The sequence below is a fragment of the Actinia tenebrosa genome, unplaced genomic scaffold (assembly GCF_029948245.1).
Source record: "Actinia tenebrosa isolate PJP-AT-01 unplaced genomic scaffold, QUT_ActTen_1.0 PGA_scaffold15__27_contigs__length_11533743, whole genome shotgun sequence".
NCBI classification, from domain to species: Eukaryota; Metazoa; Cnidaria; class Anthozoa; order Actiniaria; family Actiniidae; genus Actinia; species Actinia tenebrosa.
The window spans coordinates 6,635,682-6,651,694 of NW_028292575.1; the positions used below are offsets into that span (position 1 = coordinate 6,635,682).

General features: G+C 38.6%; 5 protein-coding genes across 6 annotated transcripts; 3 read left to right on the forward strand and 2 right to left on the reverse strand.

Moving 5' to 3' along the window:
* Window positions 1-715: 715 nt before the first annotated feature.
* Window positions 716-2,858, forward strand: LOC148910968 (protein KRI1 homolog). Its single transcript, XM_089030689.1, has 5 exons — window positions 716-830; window positions 1,110-1,240; window positions 1,501-1,565; window positions 2,002-2,121; window positions 2,394-2,858. Exons 1-5 carry the CDS (start codon window positions 716-718, stop codon window positions 2,731-2,733), a joined length of 771 nt encoding a protein of 256 aa, XP_088886815.1. The 3' UTR covers window positions 2,734-2,858.
* A 1,023-nt stretch (window positions 2,859-3,881) lies between these two features.
* LOC148910969 (E3 ubiquitin-protein ligase TRIM45-like) lies at window positions 3,882-6,448 on the forward strand. Its single transcript, XM_089030332.1, has one exon. The coding sequence runs from the start codon at window positions 3,950-3,952 to the stop codon at window positions 6,083-6,085; it is 2,136 nt and encodes a 711-aa protein (XP_088886458.1). The 5' UTR covers window positions 3,882-3,949; the 3' UTR covers window positions 6,086-6,448.
* Window positions 6,449-6,487: 39 nt separating this feature from the next.
* Window positions 6,488-7,237, reverse strand: LOC148910970 (uncharacterized). The gene is made up of 2 exons (XM_089030691.1): window positions 7,073-7,237; window positions 6,488-6,913 (listed from the first exon to the last, which is right to left on the reverse strand). Exons 1-2 carry the CDS (start codon window positions 7,235-7,237, stop codon window positions 6,515-6,517), a joined length of 564 nt encoding a protein of 187 aa, XP_088886817.1. The 3' UTR covers window positions 6,488-6,514.
* Window positions 7,238-8,463: 1,226 nt separating this feature from the next.
* LOC116301265 (selenoprotein P) lies at window positions 8,464-11,539 on the reverse strand. Its single transcript, XM_031710298.2, has 3 exons — window positions 11,382-11,539; window positions 10,051-10,553; window positions 8,464-9,626 (listed from the first exon to the last, which is right to left on the reverse strand). Exons 2-3 carry the CDS (start codon window positions 10,311-10,313, stop codon window positions 9,473-9,475), a joined length of 417 nt encoding a protein of 138 aa, XP_031566158.1. The 5' UTR covers window positions 10,314-10,553; window positions 11,382-11,539; the 3' UTR covers window positions 8,464-9,472.
* A 1,143-nt stretch (window positions 11,540-12,682) lies between these two features.
* LOC116301276 (uncharacterized) lies at window positions 12,683-15,593 on the forward strand. Of its 2 annotated transcripts, none has more exons than XM_031710309.2 (3): window positions 12,683-13,013; window positions 13,266-13,985; window positions 14,083-15,593. In XM_031710309.2, the coding sequence occupies exons 1-3, from the start codon at window positions 12,789-12,791 to the stop codon at window positions 14,623-14,625; spliced, it is 1,488 nt and encodes a 495-aa protein (XP_031566169.2). In that variant the 5' UTR covers window positions 12,683-12,788; the 3' UTR covers window positions 14,626-15,593. The 2 variants fall into 2 exon arrangements, with proteins under 2 accessions (XP_031566169.2, XP_031566170.2); XM_031710310.2 differs by having other exon boundaries at window positions 12,683-12,932.
* Window positions 15,594-16,013: the final 420 nt, after the last annotated feature.

The following is a 16,013-nucleotide window of genomic DNA, read 5'->3' on the forward strand; positions in this document are numbered from 1 at the left end:
TGTTGTTGTTGTTGTTGTTGTTGTTGTTGTTGTTGTTGTTGTTGTTGTTGTTTATATGAGTCATTAAATTATATACAAAAATAGTCTGATCTTGACTGGCTGTATTGCTCGTTAGGGACCATTTTATTACCGGGGAGGGAGGGGGGGCGGTAGTGGTATTCTTGGGATTGGGAATCATTAAAAAACAGTTTCATCACGTTGTTAGCCTCAAGAAGAGAATATGTGACGTCATCAAACAAAAAGACAGGTCATCCTATAATAATCAGAAGAACTACTAAAATCGGCCGCAAAAATTCTTGGAGTGCATGTTACGTCATAGCCGCCATGTTGGTTGACGATCACAAAGCATTCCTCATTAGCTTCTCTTGTTAGATCAAACAACATCGCGGCTGTTACTAATTTTTATTATCATCGATTAGAATATAAAATAGTATTAGCTTTTCATTGTAATATTTATCCACACGCACCTTGTGGAATTCAGCTTTAGTTGACGTGGCAAGCGTGTTTAAATAAAGTTTTACCTACCTACCTACCTACCTGTTTCGTTGTTATTTATATCTCGAGGGGTTTTGAGTTATGTGGTTACACTTCAAGAATAATCAAATCCTCCTGAATCTGCCTCTAAAGTAATCTAACAAAAATTAGTAACTGTCCACCTCAAAAATACTGCCTGAGCACCTCTACTGGTATGACTTACTCTTCACTTGTTTCGCAGATGGATGCTGATTACGACCCCAGCATGGAAACACAGCAACCAAAAAGGAACCGAAAAAATCCATCCTCCAAATTAACTCGGGCTTTGAATCAAAAGAAACCGCTCTTCGACCCAAGTAAGGAAACAAATATCTTGTTTTCTTGAAATGTTGTATTACATTGTGGTACGATCACAATAGAGCCACAGTGGAAAGACTAAATAGACCCTTTTAGATTGGGCGTAACGTTCCCTCTTTTATACCACATGTCATTCGCTTAAGTATCATTTCTTTGTTTAACGGTTGCGCATCACTATACACAAGAATACGGATACGACTAAAGCAAAGAATCTTATTCTCAAAATCTCCCTCGAAGAATTCTCGATGTACCAATTTAAAGTTCCATTTCTTTAGCAGACGAGAAGACATTCGAGGAGTATTTTGACGAGTATTATAAACTAGATTACGAAGATATCATCAGTGATCTACCCTGTCGGTTTAAATACAGAAATGTCTTACCCAACGATTATGGGCTATCTACAGAAGAGGTATGCACGTACTGATGGTTGTGTGGATATACAGTTCGTCTAGGCCAAACTTGGACAACTGGACGAGTGGGTATGGGCTCTTATGAGATATTATTGATAACCTCAGGGTATGGCTAACACAAAGAGTTCACTGCCGCTACACCATCCATGATTCCCTTCACTCATACGAATTACTGATTGAGTATTTATGATCAGTAATCCACTTGCCTGTCTTGCAAATATGGTCATGAACATGATTGAGACTGTAATGTCTTTGTCAGGTGTTGTCTCGTCCTGAGAGGGAGTTAAACCAGTGGGTGTCTGTCAAGAAGATGTCTCAGTACAGGTACATATCATATGTGTTTTGTTAAACAGGTGGGTGGATACATAAATCAGTTAGTGATGTGGGTGAATGACAGTGGGTGGGTTAGCTGTGGGTGAAGGGTATGGATAGTTGAATAGAATTGTCATGGGTGGGTAAGTAGTTGAAAGAGATGATGGGAAGGTTTGGTGGAATGTAGGACAGTGGGTGGTTAGCTGTGGGTGAAGGGTATGGATAGTTGGATGGAAGGATGTATGAATACTCTGTGAGTAAATAGCAGTGTCGTCAGGGTGGAACGGTTGGGTGAAGAAAGTATGAATATAGTAATCTGTGTAGCATTATGTCTTGTGGTAGAAGTAACATAACACGAGAAATATAATGGATAGAATAACAAAATAAACATAGAAATACACATATGAATAAACCCATCAAATTCACATATTTTACTTTTGCCACTAAGAACCGATGAAGAAGAACGTCGTGACATTAAAAAGTTTCGTAAGTTTGCCCGAGATGAACGACGAAAACAAAGGATATTTTCTTCCACCGCAACTGCATCAGAAATCTCAACACCAGAAACGTGAGTAAAAGTTTGGTTTTGAATCTTTACAACGAAAAGTGGTTTTATCGCATGGATAGAACTTTGGGTCTGTTAAACAATTCTAAGAGTCTTGAGAATAAGTTTGGGACCTCTTCTCTTTCCTTTGCCCTGTCTCCTCTCTTTAATTCATTACCCCGGATCCCCGACGAAACGTTTAATGAGAGCAATGCTATCAGGAAATTTTAATTGCCTTGGGAAGTATAGTTGAAAGTTGAAGGAAATAATATTAATTAGAACAATTTTTTTCATAGAAAACAAAGTACGATACAGAAAGACCCAACAGAACAGAAAACTAACTTCACAATAACAGAACAAGAAAGAAAGATAACGATAGAAAAACAAATAACGAATGATACAAAACCACAACAAAAACAAGAGACTAAAACAGAAAGAAAAGAAAAAGGAAAAATATCACAACTGAAAAGAATGGAATGGAAGAGACGACTGACGCCAAAAGAAGCTAAAGAACAAGCGCAAAAGAAGAAACTTGCTCGTCAATTCAAAGGAGCGAAACGGGAACAGTTGGCTGGTCTTACTGTGGATCGACTGGCCGCGTATGGACTGAGGAAGAAGAGGAAAGTTGCAGACTAATATTAACCACAATTTGATTATTAATGAATAATTCTATGTTCGCCATTTTCATATTCCATAATACTTTACATTGTGGGAGTTAACCGATCAAAAACTGGCATAAGATTAAAGATTCATTCATCGAACGTACGCTATACCTGCTTTTGTCTATAAAATACTGATTTTGGTGATGCGTTAGGAGACTAAGTTTCACCTAGAGTCCTTTCTATCTTCCATAATACTCTACATCGTGCATTGGTAGGTAACCGATCAAAATCTGGCTTAAGATTTAAGGTTCATTAGTGGGAATGTACGCTATACCTGCGTGTCAACACCAGATGCAAGGGGGACCATATTTTCACTTGACAATAGACCTCCCTTCCTTGAGTCTAATGTTTTCCTATTTCAGGCCACGCGTCATTACTAGGGTATTGCGGTTTTTTGTTTAACGATTGTTCGTGAGAAGACACATGAATATGGATACACCTCAAACAAAGAATCTTATTCTCAAGATGATGACACGTGGTCTGGAATGGGAAAACATTATGTCCAAGGAAAAGATGTTTATTCACGCAACATAAAGAAAGTAAAACTGATCTAAATAATAAGAGAGACAAGTGAGCGAGGAAGAAAGGAAGGTCAGGACGATTTGGGAAACCCGACACAAATACTGGAATTGAAAGAAAAACCAAGAACGGAGATACTTTCCATAAATCAAGTCCTCCATTTTTTAGCAAAAGTTACGTCTCTTCCAAACCTAAGACTTTTGGTGACCGATATATGGTCGTTGTTTCATTCCTGATCGATATATTATCTTGAGGAGAACTGACTAATTTTTGTGCAGGATTAAGGAGTTTTCCGGTTAGATTCTTACACAGCCCCTCGGCGAAGCGAGAGACTAAAGAAGAGTCTGTTTTTGCGGTGGGCTCATTATCATAAAATGATCCTCTGTAAAGATGTCTATAAATCGCACAGAAAAGAAATAATAGATATGTGGACCATATTTTGACAGGGAAATCTTTCTCGCTTATTTTATACGGTAAATTTGAACTGGTCCACCCCATCTAACCTAGCCAAGAAAATACTGAGCGTGGTAATCCTGTGTCCCCCTAATTTATGCGTTCATAGCGTGACTTCATTTCAAGGAATTTTTAAAAGGGTCACGCTCATTTCCAAGAATCGGTCTGATAGATTCACAAACAACATTCTTCAGCCAACTCCCTCAACTCTCGCCAACATGGAATCGTTTGTGGACGATCTTAAGAAGCAAGTCCAATGTTCTTTGTGTAATGATACATTTACAGAACCCAAGATCTTGTCTTGTTTCCATACATTTTGTAAACCTTGTATTCAAAGACACGCCGACCTGATAGACGAAGTCAACGTCTTCAAGTGTCCTCGATGCAAATTACCAACTTCTTTACCAGAACCAAACAGCGTCGAAGATCTACAGCCTAGTCTACTTCATACAAGAATCTTGAAGGGTCTGGCGTTGATAGAACAAGAAAAGATTTGTTCTGTTTCTGAGAGCCATTCTCCAGCATCTTGGTATTGTTTTGACTGTGATCGCTTGATGTGTCAAGAATGCGAGAAGAACCACTCAGAGTTTACCAAAGATCACAAGGTCGTTCGCCTGGCTGATTTGAAGAAAGAAGATATTGAGTTCGTAATAACAAGAGAAAATCCTTGCACAAGTCACCCTCATCACAGGCTAGAGTTGTTCTGTGAAGATTGTGATGACATGATTTGCAGGACTTGCTTGATACACGATCACAAGGATCATAAGACAATGTCATTAGATAAGTTTGCTTCGATCAAGAAAGCTGTATTGTCAAGGCATCTGCAGGTACTAGAGCAGTTGACATTAGATGACAAGGAAAAGCAACAACAAGAAAGGAATGCTAACACAGTCAAACAACAAGGAGAAAAAGCAAAAAACGAAGTTAGAGACAAAACCAAGAAGATCATCCAAATTCTACAAGAAAATGAAAGAGAATTGCTGAAACAAATTGATGAGAAGTTGGACACAGTTACAACAACCTTGAATATAATTCATCATATTCCAGCCGTCAAGGAGTACATCAAGAATGTGATGGAAAGAGGACTGGCAAGTGAAATGATGAACATTCAAGAGACACAATGCTCAAAGAAATTCATCTTCAATCGCATTCCACTTTCCTCTCGAGTTGAGTTCGTTCCTAACGAACAGCTGGTGCAAGAAGTGAATTCAGGGGTGGGAGAAATACGAACGTGTTTGAAAGCAGACCATACGAAGAGCACTATTGAGGTGAAATCTGAGACACAAGCTTTAAAGAATGAAAAGCTGGTAGTGACGACTAAAACCTCGACAGGAGAACTCATTCCTGATCCAATGGATGTTATAGACGTTCAAATCAAACCTGAAGAAAATGTGAAACTAGAAAAGAAATATGTGAGAACTGATGGTAAAGTAGAAATTGAATTCATGGCTAAAGTACCTGGTCAGTTGACAGCAGAGGTTCAAGTGAATGGGAATCATGTATCTAACAGTCCACTAGTGGTGAATGTCAAGCCACATGAGATGAGAATAACAGGACAGTTTAACACGAAAGTTATAAATATAGGTTCTAGTTATTTGAGAGGTATAGCAGTAAACAGAGACAACAGCAGGATCGCTGTTGCCAATTGTTCTTCTCACTGTGTCCATGTATTCACCACTGATGGAGATCTCTTACTGACGTATGGTAGTGCACAGGGACAGTTGTCTCATCCTGTAGGTTTAACATTTCTGAATGATGCAGATTTAGTCATAGTAGACCATGGTAATCATAGAATATGTATAGTGAACACTACAACAGGGACATTGGTAAAAACCTTTGGTAACCAAGGTAACAAGGATGGAGAGTTAAGTAATCCATGTGGAGTACACGTTGATGACGATGGTAACATCATTGTGTGTGATCGTGGTAATCATCGTGTTCAAGTCTTCACAAGAGACAGTGACTATCAATATCAGTTTTGTTTGACAAGACAAGACAAGTTTGATCCATTTGATGTGATAACACATGACGGACTGTTTTATGTCAGTGATTATAGTCATCACGTTATTCAGGTATTTGAGAAGAAAGGTAACATACCGACTAGAATATCGACGATTGGTGGTCAAGGCAGTGCTGATGGTCAGCTGAATAGACCATTTGGCCTGGCTATTGATAATGACCATCATCTACTGGTGTGTGATGAAGGTAATAACCGCGTACAAAAATTCACATTGGATGGTCGTTTTGTAGGAAGGACTCGTGATGTTATCAACATTCCTCAATGTATAACTGTTTTAAAGTATGGTCAGTTACTAGTCAGTACGTGGAATTCTGGTGTCTGGTGTGTAAAGTAGAATCAGCTATTATTAATGTCTATATATAACCATCATTATACTCATAACAAATCAAAATCAAGTTATCATTCCAATGTTGTACATTTTAGGACTCTTAAAAGTTCGATATGTACGATGTATCCATTCTTTAGTCAGTTTAAGAAGATGAATACCTTATTCTATTAACATCGACAAACTTGTAATACCCATAATGCAGTCTGGTCATGGTAGGTCTCGTGTTCTGTTGCTATGACAACCTAAAAACCGTTTCCCTTATAATTATGCAGTATGATATTCATTCGACAAAATATAGTGGTAAGTTTGCCTTTAGCAATGTGTTCCTGATCATATATTGTTATATAAAGTTTATAGTAGTATATTGTACATTTTGAACTGTCCCATATTCTCCTGACCTAGCTGCTATTATTATTATAGTATGTATATCTGTTCTTAACAGTCGCATATACTTCCGACTTGCCCGCAGCATCTGTGAGTCTGTTCAAACCCACGACAAAGACACTTTTTGGTCCTGACGTGTTTAACACAGTACCCACGACACCGTCGCTCATTAGACACCTTCTTAGCAATATACAAGACCTGCTCGGTCAGAAGGTCAATTTTACAGTTGATGTAGGTCAACATATCGTCTGTTTCTAACTGTACGTTTCTCTGGCACGAGCAAAGTAGACCCGCATTCTGACGCATCTCCAGTACATCTCGATCTAGTTTCTGGATCATTTCGGCCTGTTTGTGGATGATTCTGCGCAGGGCTTTGATGACGTTTTCTTGTCCTCCATCAGTGTTGTCGTCTTGATTTGGATTACCTTTTGCGTCATAACGATGAATTACCTTACGAAGAATTACGAGTTAAGGGAACAAATGTGAGAAGTTGAAGGAAACTTATGCAAGTGAATGTGGGACTTGGTTTGAGGGAAGTACTCTTAGTTCAGTCTCGATGCTGGCATAGAAAGATAGTTGCTTGGCTATTAAGGACAGAGACCAACCTACCTGCTCTTCCTCATCATCGCTTGTCCAATCTACCGCAACTGTAGGAAAAGTCCAAGGATTCTTCGATTTTCCCTTGGCTCCCTGAGGCTCATTGTTGGCAGGATTGGATGAAAGGTGGCAGGCTTTTTTCTTAATGTCTTCAGAATATTCAGCTCTTCGAAACATAATCAGAACCGTGCGAATCCTTAGACATATGACGTCACATATGCAATTATGACGTCAGTGCGCAGTTGGACCCACATTTATCGATACGCTCGGAAAAAGGACCCGAGTGTCTGAGAGAACTGAGAAGTGTATCGATAACATCTCTCAGTTTTCTTTGTATTTCTTTTATGATTTAGACAAAAACAGTTACTGAGGAAAGTATTACGTAGTTCTAGAGCTAAGCTAGATGCACCTGCGCGCGCTAAATACCGTAATAACAAGTCTCAACCCCAGGGCCCGGTTGTCTGTATATAAGTGCTTGAATGGCGGAATTGACTTTGACTTTGAATTTAAACTGAACTCAGATTACCATAACTATAACACTAGATCTAAGAATAATATACACCTTAGGAATTCACATTCTAACTTTGGACAGCAACGTTTTATATATCAAGCCAGTAATGAATGGAACAGTTTAGACATTAACATCAGAAAATCGTCATCTTTATTACAATTCAAATCAGTAGTTAGTAGTATTTTATAATGGACTTTAATCTCTCTCTTTTTATTATATGACAATTTTATATATAACATTTTTAGTATTTTATCTGTAATTTTAATTTATGTCTTATTTTATTCTTGTATATATTTTTAACAATTATTTTTGTTGCAGGACCCTACTGAAAATCGCTTTTGCGAGTAGGTCTCCTGGATAAATTTATTATTATTATTATTATTATTATTATTATTATTATTATTATTATTAAGGGTAAATAGCGCTATCCGTCGGATAAATCTTATCCAGTGGATAATTATATTAGATAACAGCATCGACAGCAAGGATTTATCCGTTGGATAACGCTTTCCATCATCCTTCGTACAACATGGTCCAGTATTGAAATACTTTGCTGCGTTTCTTTTCTCAGTCCGTATAGAGTGCGCGCGCAGTAAGCGCAACAGACAGTATTTATTCACCAATGACTTTGGGAGGCGATTCCGCAATAGCCCACTTCCGAGGTATGCTTCGCTTGTCATGCACAAAGGTTTTAGTATGAGGCTACGTGCTAAATGCTCAGTCATTCGTGACAGGCGGTAAGAATTAATTTAATTTAGCACGTATCATCATAGTGATACCTTTGTGCGTGACAAGCGAAGCATATCTCGGAGATGGGCTATTGTAAGTTGCGCACGACAAGTTTTATCGTGTTCTCTCCTTAACAACACTCTAAACTTCATGCCGCAGAAAAAAGGTTTAAGGGTGCATTTTTATTGCAACAGACACAAACAACTACAGTGAAGAGTCTGACGAGATCAATATGATGTAAACACTATTTTTGACTATATATAGTTATCCTACCGCAGATACAACACAAAAGATTTTGCCAATAGCACAATGATTCTTTTGTCAGCATTTTCATGCCCTTAATTCGCCAACTTTAAATCAGATTTTGCCCAGAATTATTCCTTTCAGGCAAATTCATCATACGAGCGAAGAACATTTTATGCCGACATTCCTTTCCTTGGTGACCCATAACTCGTTTCTGCTTTGGTTAGATCCCTTACTTACTTTTACTGTGATATATCAGAAAGAGAAATCTTGGATTTTATTACTCTTTCGTCATGCGCGTAAAAAGAAAGTAAGGCGATACAAAGGTCGAGTAGCGCACGCGGACGGGAGTCTTTCAACTCTCTCAAGTCTTTCAACGTTACGTCATCGCCGCTATGTTGGTGGTATAGAGGTTTTGTATCATCACGTGCCCACGCCTATAATACAGCTTGGGCTTCCTGTGTTTAGATGGCAGAACAATAAAATTCCTTTACTCTTGGGAATTGAATTCTTTCTCTTGATAAACGATTGTATTGTTCCTGCCATCTAACATGGCTGCCGTCACGTGATGGTGCAAAACCTATATTTAAGAAAAGAGCATTACGCTCGTGTTGTTTATACCACCAACATGGCCGCCACGTCTTTGTCATTTGCTCTCTAGGTATTGCTTGCAAAGATTTACTATAGGCAGATCATTTTTGCGTTGCAGTGATAGTAGGCTGGCACGCGAACCACACGTACCAATGATATATCTACAGTAGAACAACCAATCAAAATGAAGGATACACAACTTAACACTAGCTAACAATTTTTTTTCTATTCTAAAAGTCTATATTCATTTCATTTGGTCTTGGGATACCCTTGTTCTTATTTTCTTTTCTTCATAACTGGTTTAACTTTTCTGGTAGCTCTTGGTGTTGGTGTGGTCGTTATGGCCGTGTTCGCGGTGGTACCTTGGTTTCCAAGGTAACTGGTGTTGTGCTTTGTTGTGTAGTTCTGGTTGTTGCCATCGTGGTTTTGGCTCGAGACACACGTGTACATTTCCCACACACTTGGTTACCACTGGCAGTGAACAAATTGTTCCTGGAATTTTTAAAAATAGCGCCTGTTTGATTAACTTAATGGTGGCGTAGCGGTAGTGCATTCGGCTCTCACTTATGGAGTTTCGGGTTTGATTCCCAGACTCTGCATCACATGTGAGTAGAGTTTGTTAGGTGTCTCCCTTAATTCGAGGGTTTTTCTGCGGGCCCTCCGATAGATTTTCCTTCCTCCGCAAAACCTAACACGCTAAGTTCCAATTCGATCTGTGGGACTTTTATCAGCACAGACTGACTTTGATCAGCACAGAGGCTGTTTCAGGCTATTGATGACATTTGAAGGTTAACTGTCGTCGTTTTTTTTTTTTTTTTACCATGGGATAAAATTACTAGGCGGTTGCTCTGGCAATATATGGTTGCTAAAACGACAGACACATCCGACAAATCTAACGTCATTTCCAAACACTTACCACACATGCGGGTACCTCATGTTACTTTTAGGCATCCTAATATGGGAAGACAGCCGTCCACAGCGATCATATAACAGAATATCGTCTTTCTTGCCATCCAGTGCTTCCCAGTATGTTTTGTTCTGGGGTTCTTGGTAAACAGGAATGGAAACCAGCTTTGTGAGCTTGTTAATGGAACTTGCAGCATTTCTACCGTTGAGGATCATGAACGAGATCCCCTTTATTCCATAGGATCTCTGATATCTTTTGAGGTTCCGCCGCATGCTCTCGAGGGATCGAGCCTGCTGGCGGCAGAAAGATCAGTAGGACACAAGCAAGGCAAGCACCACTACATCTCCTCTGGCTCGTGCGTCAGCCATGGGGTCTACACCATTGACTTTCCATACCGGTGGGAGCTTGCACTGTAAATTTGACGTCGCTTGTGCAGCGAAAGATGATTGGACAAACAACGCCAGTATGGCGAAGGAAAGAACAGAGAGCTTGATCTCCATGGTAATGGTTACCTAGAGACCAACAGCGTTAATAAGAAGGTGTCATGATAAAGTGTATTTGCATTAACATGACAAAAAGCATGAGCGGGAACCCTGTGTTGCATTCCGAGGTGAAGAGGATGGAGAAAGACAAAGTCAAAAGATATCGATCGTTCAAGTAACCAGATATGTTGAACATTTTGGAACCATGCCTATATTTTGTGTTGCGCAGTACATATCTTCATCAAGAAGTATCGAAATAGTTTCCTTAATAAATATGTTTTGCTTGTTAATTTATAACGTTTTACAATGAAACTTAATGATTCAATAGACCCCTTGCGCTGAGTCCCGAGAGGAGTCGTTCTTAGGGACAAAACAATGATTTTTTTGCATAAGAAAAGACGACTTGTTGTTTTGTCCACAAGAACAATTCAACTAGGAATTCAATGTAACGGGTCTATATATCATAGTATGCTTAACGCTCCAATATGATACTTGGAAGAACGAATGCGTTATGTAATTAGAAGGAAATGAAGATGATATAGGACTGCCGTGAATCGTATGCATATATATATATAATATTATGTCCACCTTCATTTAGTGATGAACTTTAAGAAGGTACATTAGTGTTTGAATCGTCAATTTAAGGTCCCTTTGAGAGTATGCGTATGTTTGATTTAAAGACCAATGTAATAGAGTTTGAAGCATTCAAAATTAGGTTAATTGAGTGGAACCACAGTGCACAGGACAACCCAAGATACAGCGCGTCTCGCGCGTTCCGCGACAATATTAAAAAAGTTCCAGTTGCTTGCATCATATGTATAGAACTTAAGAATTATTGTAGCTAAATTCAAATCAAACCTGGATCTCAAGGCTTGGTTTAAATTGCCTGGCTTCTGTTCTCCCCTCTTGAGAACAAGTTCTCTTTGAAAACAACTGCGTCGATTGAAGTTTCAACTGAACTTGACGGAGTCTATTTTCAGTGGGTCTATAATCGTGCGTAGGTCAAGTATAGTATAATAGAATACGTGACGTAACTCAAGTTGTTCACCTGATATGCCTGAAGGTTATACGTATTCTTTTCACTTGCCCTCTCTTTCAGAGGGGAGACTTGATGGTTCCAATTCAGACAATAGCGAACTATACGCTGTTGCAGCAGTTTTCCAACTAGAATTCAAATCTTGTCACACAAACAATTTCACAGTCGCAATATCTGTTGTCAATAGTTGTCAAGGGCACTGCACTACGAAAACTACAAGGCAACTTTTATATCTTATTTTCAAAGTTTTGGTAAACAATTTAGGTAAACTATCTATGCCTTCCCGCAATGAGGGTTTTTAACTTTGAGATATTCTAGCTAAAGATTCGAGCTGGTGGGACATAGCAACGGTAACTAAGGGAGTCGGAACCATGAATTGAGGGGGATAAGGAGAGGATCAGTGGTGTAGGCCCGTGTCGCGTTGGTGTAAGGATTCACTGAGAGTCAGTGTATTGTCTAAAAACAACCAAACAACCCAACAATACTCCAGTTTCGAGTTCTCTTTAGTGTGTGGTGGGGAAGCGTCATCTAAACCCGAACGAAATGAGCTGTAATTAAACCATGGGTCTGTTCAATATATCAACAACACACGGTGGGAGTTTTATTTGATTTGAATTATTTTAAAGCGTAAAAATGAGAATTCAAAAATATCCATATGATACCCTCTTTTACTCCGACGAAGGACTAGCGTCCGAAACGTCAGTAAGTTTTTTCATCTTTTCACGGTGTATAATTTACCTTTTCATCATTACTGTTTCATTAGAAACACCGACGCAGCTCACACTAGTTTTTAGCTAGTTATATCTTCATATGATACCCATATAATCTTTGTCTGTCTGTCTGTCTCTCGATCGATTCAGTTATTCAACACTAACGGTAAGCCTGGGCTACCTGTGGATAGACCGTTTGAATGGCCCACCCTTCTGCACCGCCAATTACTTGAATGCCTACAAAGCTGTCTCTTCGTAGTGAGTGAGCAGGAGACCTATGACAGATATGAGAGCCAAAAAATTGTAATTTTCGTCTACTTTTGTCTGTTTCACAAAGCTTCAAAACCAGCTCTGAACTTGGGGTTCCTGTGGTAAGCCTGGGACTAGTCTATCATTTCCGCGCAATACTAGGGCCGAGCAAGGAGAAAAACATAAGCGGAGACAAAACAAGAAAAGTTAAGGAAAAAACATAAAATATTGACACAAAATACTGCATAATCATAAGCATCTGAAACCGAAATGAAATTGTTTAAAGTACTATTGGTCTTCCTAATGTCGTTTGTTGTGATAGTTTGTGCATCAGACGAAAAAGAAGATGAAGAAATATTGTCTGGAATTAAAGATGATTGGATTGATCCACACAACATGGTGGACGATACACGGGTAGGATCACAGGGCAGATGGGATAAGAATGGTGTGGGAAACCACGAGTGGTTGGATTTTATGGGTGCCTGTAGAGAAAAGGTGAACTCAATATATTCGTGAAAACGACTTTAGCTCGAGTTTTGGCAATTTTTTTGTCATCAAAAAATCACTAGAAAATAGACCAGTTTTACTTTATAGTATCAAGCTAGTAGACTGACTGACTGTTTTATTAACTGACTGACTGATTGATTGATCATTTGACTTACAGATTAGTTGATTGACTGATTAACTGTCAGAACAACTGACTGATCAACAGATTGATTGATTGAAAGATATTGATTGATTCCTTAGGATTCTGAGACTGCGCTGAGAAGTGCTTTTTCAAATATTCAAGATGAACTTCGAAGCTGCAAGAAGAAGCTAGAAGCTTCATCAAGCTCCTCTTCCAAACAAGCTGAAGACATACCCATTGAGACTGCATCCTGTGATACACCGTACTTCAAACAACTTGTGCGAGTCATACATGAAGCCACTAGTAACTTAAGACCATTCACTGAGATTAATCTGAGTGCAGAACAGCGTGAGATATTTAAAAAGTTTTTGAATGATGAAGCCAACATTCATGACGTGAATACAATTTTGTTAAACAGTATCACTAACAGAACAATGTCAGACTCATTTATAGACAAATCTAAGGTTTTCTTTCAGTCAGTCCTAAATACTGAAGCCCTCATATTTGTGATATTCCTTACAGTATTGGTTATGTTATTCATCATTTTTCAAATCAAAACAAGGTTAACAGCTTTGCAACAGCTCTCTTTCCTCCTGATTATGTTGTTCATTATCAGTATTCCTTGGGAATGGTGCAGGCTGTACAAGAAAGAATTTGCCAAGAAACAGGGTATCATGATGGAAACACTGCAGAAACACTGCAAGACAGACCATGAGTTGGGTCCGATTGAATCTCTAAACTTGTTGTGGAAAAGTTCTTTTTCCACAGATGATAGTTCTTGTGCAAAATACCAAGAAGCCTTGTTAGTGGATGCTGTTTGGGAAGTTGCACCATCCATGGTGAGTATGGATAATTTGATAATGAATGATGGAAGGGAGGGAGAGAGAAAGATATGACCTGATACTAAACATGTTTTCTTTTGAATCTTTTTTTCAGGCTGTTTCAGTTACTATCACTAGGTTTTTTGTTCAGCCTTTAGAGCACATAGCAGATGCAGTCGGCAAAAGCTTCAGAGCCTTGTTCCAACATCTTCCCTTGCAGTGGCAGCCTCTTATGTTTTTGGCATGTTTAGTCATCACTATTCTTTTACTCATCTGTGTAAGGGGTTTTCATGTCAGCTCACCTTTTCTTCGCTTTGGAGTTGGAGGACAACCTGCATTAAACAATGAGCACCTATTAAGGATTGAGCATCAAATGCAGCAGATGGCGGAAAATAAAAATGTACCTGCAATCGAGAATGTCAGAAATGGTGACCAGGCAATAATCCAAGCGATTCTTGATATCACAAGAGCAATGAATGAAAGGTCCCAGCAGCATGATACATTGTTAAGAGAGATCAGAAACAAAGTGCAAGACATAAGACGTCACTGCCGTCAGGAAGAGGCTGTAGAGCATCCAGATTGGGAATTAGTTGAGAACAATCGTGCTCCAATCCCAGTTTCAGATCAGCATGCAACAGAAAATGGACCTGCTGTTTGATTTCTGGCGGAGGTCAAAAATTTTATAAAATTTGTTAAGTTAACAAACTGTACCCTCGACCTAGAAGAGGGGGTTTGGAGTGTCCAAGCAGTGTCCAGCTCAAAGAACACAGTATTCTTAGTACTTTCTCCAAGAAATGCCCTGAAATTACAGACAGTTAGGGAAAAGGAAAGGTATATATGTGGGATGATTCAGATCTTTTCTGGAACTCTTCATCGTAAAGTAATGAAGTCATTACCTGTTACTGCTGAAGACGTTTGTACCATTGTAAATATGTAGTTTGTGCCACAGTGGAGTGCTAAAAGATAGGATAAAGTGTACATAAACATGGTACCAGTGTCATGATGTAGTTTAAAATTTTATCTTTACCCCATGACGATGAGAAATCTGATCATTTTAGTACTGCATGAAAGCACTGGACAGATGGTTGCAGAAAATGTATATATTGGCAAATATGGACAAACTGAAAGGAAAATACATACACCATTGTTTAAATTGTCTATAGTCCGGGCTATAGATCCCTTGCATGTGACGTCATAGCAGCTCAATCTGGGGAACAAAGAATTCCAATCTCCTGAGAATTGGAACCTATTGTTTTGTCCCCCTCCCCCCCTTGACTGAGCTGCATTCCGACGTGCTGCAAGGGGTCTATTACTATCTTGTAGACCTAAATGTATTGTCAGTTGCATAGCAAAATTCGAGGAAGAGAAGTTCTTACTAAAATCACAGAACCCTATCAACAAAAGTCAATGAAAGGAACTTTTAATTATACTGAAAATATAAAAAATATATAAATTTTCTATCAAAATTTTATGTCAAAAGTAAAAAAAACAATAAATTATTGAATGGAGTATTAGGATGGAGTGCAGACCCCTACCCACACACCCTCTGGTAGGGTAACCAACCAGAGAATTAGAGTTACTTTTCAGCTGGATTTCAATCAGCTAAATTAAAGTCTTTGAATCTCATCATGATGTGCTCTAAATGATGGTCACTGAAACACTGATCATTATTTGCTGTTGGTGGGAAAGAATTATATGGTCAGCTGATAATATAAAATTCTCACTTGAGACAGGGAATGATGTCAAGTTAAACCCAACAATTTGATGCATTTCTAGGGAACAGCTACCCCCTTGAAATAGTCCTGGAGCAAATACACAAAAAAAAAGTTCAAAAATTTAGTTCAAATCAGCCTTATGGTTGCATTTCTTCCAAATGCCTGCATTGTTAAAGTAAAGATTGATTTGAAAAAAATGACTTTAAGGCTTTAAGAGATTAACATATAAACATGATGAATAAGTTATATAGATATAAACAAGATGAATAAATAAATTATATAGATATAAATATGATGACAAAATTATTGGAAAGGTATGTGAGCATCACTT